We start from the raw sequence: 6,000 nt of genomic DNA, 5'->3' as shown, positions 1-6,000 counted from the left end.
TGTTTTGATTCTTGGACAAAGCAAGACGCCTTGGCGTAACGTCACAAACTGGGGCGAGACTTTCTGAAAATGCCCAATTTGTAGCTCAATTTTTTTGCAGATTTAGCACACTTTAAGTCATTTTTATTGGTGTTTTGCATTTGACTAAAATATCAGCCTGTGTGTTTTGGGTATTTTAGATGTTGTAAAACGTTTTTCTGATGTCAGTTGGGAAACAAAAAAATTGTGTTGGTTGTCCTTTAAAACTCTTACAGCTGTGCCAAATAAAGTGGTCCATAATATCTATTTCGAGCAAATCCAAGAAGCGAAAAAAAGGTGGACCTCATGATGCTTTGATAGCATACCTTGATTTTTATTTGCTTCATACAGACACGAACTTGAGCCGTAAATGTACAATAGCAAGATTGTCCCATCGTGAAGAAGCCGCCATACCATTCCGCAACCTTTACTCTTTTTCGATTATGTGGAAAAGAATGGTTGTTTTCATGCAGCCCACACCCATCGCACATGTTTTTATTCTTTTTTCCGCATGAGTGTGAGCATACCTTCTGCGTTGACTACGTGTTTGTCGGTCACATTCAAAGCCTTTCGATGTCGCGATACTTCTTACGCAGCATGGACACCTGGTCACGGAAGAGAAGCGGGTCCAGTCTCATCTGTGAGTGCAACAATGGCATGAAGCCCAGCCAGCGACTGAAGGTGTTCATGCATGTCTGACGCTCGGCAAAGTGGTCCGGGTCGGCCCATCGGGACGCCTTGGAGCCCTTTGGGGTGGACCAAAATAGGCAGTGAGTAAGATTGAGCTGTAGTTGTAGTTCAGGATTGGTTTATAGTCCCTGTGGAGATTTAGATTTGATTGTAGTTTTTTTTAATATTTTGTAATAATTTCTCTGAATTTCGTATTTTTTAAATTGTATAAAAGACAAAAAATTGTAAACAATCCTTTTTTTGCGCCACGGACCAGTTGTATTTTCACGGACCGGCGGATAAGTACAACAAAATAAAATGATACGATAGGCATGGAAACTGTTTTTTTTCCCTTTCTTTTAAATATAATAATAAATGTGAATCCATTGTGTATTTTTATACAACTTTATTAGCAGAGTCCTGGTAACATCGCGCCAACAACAACACATGTAACATCGTCTCTACCCCTTAACGCTCTATGGTCACCATGGTAATGTGCCTTCGAAATAAGATACACCACAAAAACAAGTACAAAGCGCATGAAAAATACAACTTACTACAACTGAATCAGACTCAGATAATAAATAAAACTGAAATAATGTAAATTATTTATTCCTTCTGTGCGGCCCGGTACCAAATGACCGACGGACCGGTACCGGTCCGCGGCCCGGGGGTTGGGAACCTGTGCTCTACAGTATATTAAAATGAATGGGGGAATGCTGAGCTATCAGCGGACTTCCGCCCCGCTGCCGGTGCTCATTCTTCCTTCCACGGGCCAGGCGTCACACTCAGCGTGTTTCGTCACGGTGCCCCTTGCCGGGGCGGACTTCCCGCCACCACCGTGGTCGTCATTCTTTCTTCCACTGGCAGGGCCGCAGACGTAGCGTATTCCGGCATTGTTAAACAAGCGGGATGGTCCTTGGCCTCGCCTAACCACCAGTAATTATTTTGCCTGCGGGCGTCACATTCAGCGTATTGCGACAGTGCCGCTTGCCGGGGCGTTCTACTGCTTCCCCAACCGGTGGTCGTTCTTTCTTCTGTCGGCCAGGCCTCACACACGGTGTTTCCCGTGACAGTGCCGCTCGCTTCGTCCCACAGCAAGTGCTCATTCTGCCTTCAACGGGGCGGGCGTCACGTACAGTGTCTCCCGGCACAGTGCCGCTTGCCTCAGCCTTGCCCCCCCACCAAGCGATAGCAAATGATATTTTACTTTTAGGGGTACATAGAATAATTGTGACCATTTTTGCATTTATGTTGCAGAGACTGCTCAGTGTTTGAAAGAAATCACATTTGATCAAATCAAAATTTGTTCCCGAAAATGAATGAGTCAAAAACGATGAATGGTGACGCTGGATTCCCTAACAGTGCTCATAAAACATGAAGGCAGGAAATGTGTTCAATTATTTCCTCTTTTATTATTTTTATGCCGCCTGTGTCATCAGCCCTCAGGCTTGTCATAAAAATAAAATAATCAATCCATCAAGAAGTGATGATGGGACCCTGGAAAATTGCTAAAGTGTCGCGGATGATTTTCATAATGGCTGTCACAAACCAAAAACGGCGGACTGGCTGTGCTTTTACTTTTGTGGATGTGAATTTTCCTTACTTGGCTCATCATGGTCTCCTTGTACTGCTTCTTCTGCGTCACCTTGATGGGTGCTTGCTTGGTGACTGCCGATATCAGGAAGTTCATCAAGATGTCCTCGCAGTTGGACATACGGTCCACCATACTCAGGAGGCTGATGGGCACGTAGCTGCTGAACAGGTGGTGGTAGTACCTGATAGGGGGCGGCGACACGATTTATTAGCATCGTGATGGATTGCTGAGAGATGAAAAGTGTCTTTTTAAGAATGACTTTTATGATATAATGCAGCGTCATACCTGTGGTAGAAGGCAGCCCCGGTGAGAACCATAGAGTACTCATTGGTCCATTTGGACGTGTAACCCCAGCACGAGCGCGAGCCATCCCAGTAGTGGCTGCGGGCGGGATAACCTACGATACGCTCCGGAAAGCTTTGCCACACGACGAAGGCGAAATCCACCTGAAAAGGGAAATTCAGCATTTCCACATTTAGTAAAGCACGACAGCATCTCGCTGTATGCCAATTAGCGGCACTGGCAACACAAATGTCGACATTGATGATACTTGGGGGGGGGGGGGGGGGGGGGGGGGGTATTCACTAAAACACTCTATGTATTCATTGGACACTTTTAGGCACCATTAATTGCACATTGGAATGGTGAAGATTTCCACATTCCATACTGCACCAGCTGTCCTCAACATAATTTGTCAGCAGCCCTCCACCCCAAAAATCGAATCACTAACCAATTTGATGTTATTATGCTGGCCTAAAGGCAAATACATCATTTTGTTACAAAAATCACAGCGTGACATTGGCATTGACCTCACAGCGAGAAGCCGCTTGGCAGAGAGTAAATAATTGATCAGCAATGCGCCTTTAAGTTGTTCAACGAAAGTTGCTGCAAGTTACTGTCAAACCAAACACATAACAGGGAGGATTATTTGAACAGAAGTAATCATAATCATCATCATCATCCTCATCATAATAACAATACATTTCATTCATAAGTGCCTTTTAAATCTCTCAAGGTCACTTTACAGTCACAGGCTAAGTTTTTCTGTGGGTGAGCAGCGGTAGCCACACGCGCCAGCGTTCACTCAACTCGAAAGTAACTCTGATAGAAAGATAGCTGGCTAGCTAATAGCTAGCTAGCTAGTTAGATAGCCATCGAGATTGCAAATAAGGAGCTTATATTTATATAAAAATATTATTCCGACTTATATACTCAATTCAAACCTATTTGATACTCTTGTGATTTCATTGTAATTTGTTTTATGAATGATCGTGCGCTAGCTCAATGCTAACACACAATTGAAAATGCCACTGACAGGCTAACAAATAGCATAATCAGCAATGGTTTTATAAAAGATTATTTATCACAAATGGTGCAACAACCCACATAGACAGAATATAACACAGCCCCTTCATATATTCTTTATCCTCTGTTAATCATTTAGGTGTTTAGATCCTGTATGTGTCAGTTCTACAGTAACCAGCAACGGGGAGGAAAAAACGTGGTCAGTGTGAAATGCCATAAAAAAGAGAGAGAGAAAGCTAAAATTGAATCATCTCCTGCCATCTGTGCGCTGAGCAGACAATCGAAAAGGTTGCGGCTGCCAGGGCGGTGATTGAGACGCGCGCGTGCTGTATAATAATTAATAAGGCGCTGCACTTTTAATCCCGTCACCGTTGGAGATGAAAATGTTGCCAATAGTGCCACTTGGCATGTGTGACTTCACTGCCAAGGCGCACGCTTGCCACTTCACGTCCGTCCATCTCCATTAACGACGAGTGTGACGCGGCGTTAGTACCGAAGGATGACATTCGGAAAAACCTGTCTGCAAATGCAAATGTGCGTGTGTGTGTGTGTGTGTGTGTGTGTGTGTGTGTGTGTGTGTGTGTGTGTGTGAGGGAGAGATAGGACACCAAGACATTGATTCCCAGCTACAGCGCAGTGAGGTGTGCCAACGGGAATGATCCCATTACACCTAATTGTTCTGAAAATGATCAGTTGTTTACGGCTAATAAATTCAATAAATAAAGGCTTCTTCATCTATGCATTCCTGCGACGATTAGCCACAGCCAGAAATATGATGTATAAGTGACAAATATTCACACTCTATATGGACGATTTTGAGTCTTTACCAAAGCTCATGTTCATCAATAATACCCGCAGGCATGTATTCTTTATCCTCGGCAGAGACATTGTTCCCAACAAACAAAAATTCCCACACAAGACACTAAAAATGCCCGGTTGTCGCCCTGCATCTCCGTCAGTAATGTAATTCCGTGTGACAAAGTTATGATGAGAAAGTTGCGTCCAAAAATAGCAACGTTTTATTATTCAAATGATCAAGTGGCCCGGTCGTGCATGATTTCATTCCACTCGGCGTATTTCATCTCCTTTTCACCCAAATCCCCGCGTGCCGCCTTAAAAGGCCAATTAGGGCGACGGCTTATCGAGCGCAACCGAGATTCTCTCCGCGTCTTTCTTCCTCATTCTCCCTCTTCCTCGTTCTCCATAAAACAAGCTGGTCGGCATCGCGTAAAAGTTTAGCCGGCCAGTCGGGATGATTTGGCCACGCCACCAAGTGTAATTGTCTCTCCGTTAGCATGGAAGAGGTGAGCGTCGACTTGTTACGAGCAATAAAAAAATATTTGCCAGTCTAATGTAAATATTTATGTCGCATCGGTTCTCCTTGTGACTCTCCAAATGACAAACATTTAGAAAATGTCATTTGAATTTGAATATGAAATATTTTTGGATTTATTTTTTTCCCCCAAGACTAAAATGAAACCGCTGCAGCGGTCTGAAATATTCATTCATTCATTCATTCATTCATTCATTCATTCATTCACTCATGCATTTTCTGAACTAACTAGGGTCGTTGGGGGTCCGGAAGGTCAACCCATAGCGTGATTTGTCTTTATACACCATGTATGTAAAAGAGGCGTGCAAAATAATGGTACTCAACATAAACAAAGCTGTATTGTATTGTATTGTATTCCAATTTGTATATCTCCATCTAATGGATGCATAATGCAGCTACAGCCACTATTGCAGCTTCTATTCTATGTGCCTTATAATGCGGTACGGCGACGATATATGAAAGTGGTTTTAAAAAGCCATTTGTTATAGTCCAAAGAGTCTCATAAAGCAGAAAATGTGACGAGAACTCTTATTAGCAGTCACTGTTAGCATAACCATGTTGCTCTTGCAAGACCTCCAAAGTGACCTTGAGAGTTTTGAAAGGCACTTATAAATGTATTATTATTATTATTATTATTATTATTATTATTATAAAAGAGCTCGACTCACCTCATTGGTGGAAAGAACCGAATCTTCATCCAGACTGAGGATGGCGTCGGTGATGATGACATCGTGTGGGTAAAAACGACTACTCATCGCCTATACACAACAGAAAATATATTTTGAGATTTTTTATGTTGATTTATGACAGTTTTTTTTTGGTAAACAAAAAGCCTTCAGGCCAAGTAAACAAACAGAGCAAAATGTGTTTATTCCTGCTGCAGCGTGTCCATTGATCACCCGGCCTACTTCGCATTTTACTTACTTATTTATTATGTGCATTGACTTTTTTTTTATTTTAATGCTCGCCTTCGTCAATTTTGACCTAGCAAAGCACGAAGGGCCAGGATCCATTAGCTGTTGACGATCTTATTGACTTATAATTAAAGTGTGAATTATTTAAGTGCTCGCAAAAAAGA

General features: G+C 42.7%; 1 protein-coding gene across 2 annotated transcripts in view; it reads right to left on the bottom strand.

Moving 5' to 3' along the window:
* Window positions 1-339: 339 nt before the first annotated feature.
* The window catches only part of LOC148883758 (exostosin-1), a 59,358-nt gene continuing 53,697 nt past the window's right edge, over window positions 340-6,000 (bottom strand). For both annotated transcript variants that reach the window (XM_089022223.1, XM_089022224.1), the window contains 4 exons: window positions 5,591-5,680; window positions 2,570-2,730; window positions 2,294-2,465; window positions 340-764 (listed from right to left, as the gene is read on the bottom strand). In XM_089022223.1, coding sequence (XP_088878349.1) covers window positions 579-764; window positions 2,294-2,465; window positions 2,570-2,730; window positions 5,591-5,680 — 609 coding nt within the window. In that variant the 3' untranslated portion in view covers window positions 340-578. The remainder of the gene's footprint in view (window positions 765-2,293; window positions 2,466-2,569; window positions 2,731-5,590; window positions 5,681-6,000) is intronic.

Source organism: Hippocampus bargibanti, linkage group LG19 (genome assembly GCF_051943395.1).
Source record: "Hippocampus bargibanti isolate YZ-2025 linkage group LG19, ASM5194339v1, whole genome shotgun sequence".
NCBI lineage: Eukaryota > Metazoa > Chordata > Actinopteri > Syngnathiformes > Syngnathidae > Hippocampus > Hippocampus bargibanti.
This window is presented reverse-complemented; position numbering and strand designations above follow the sequence as displayed.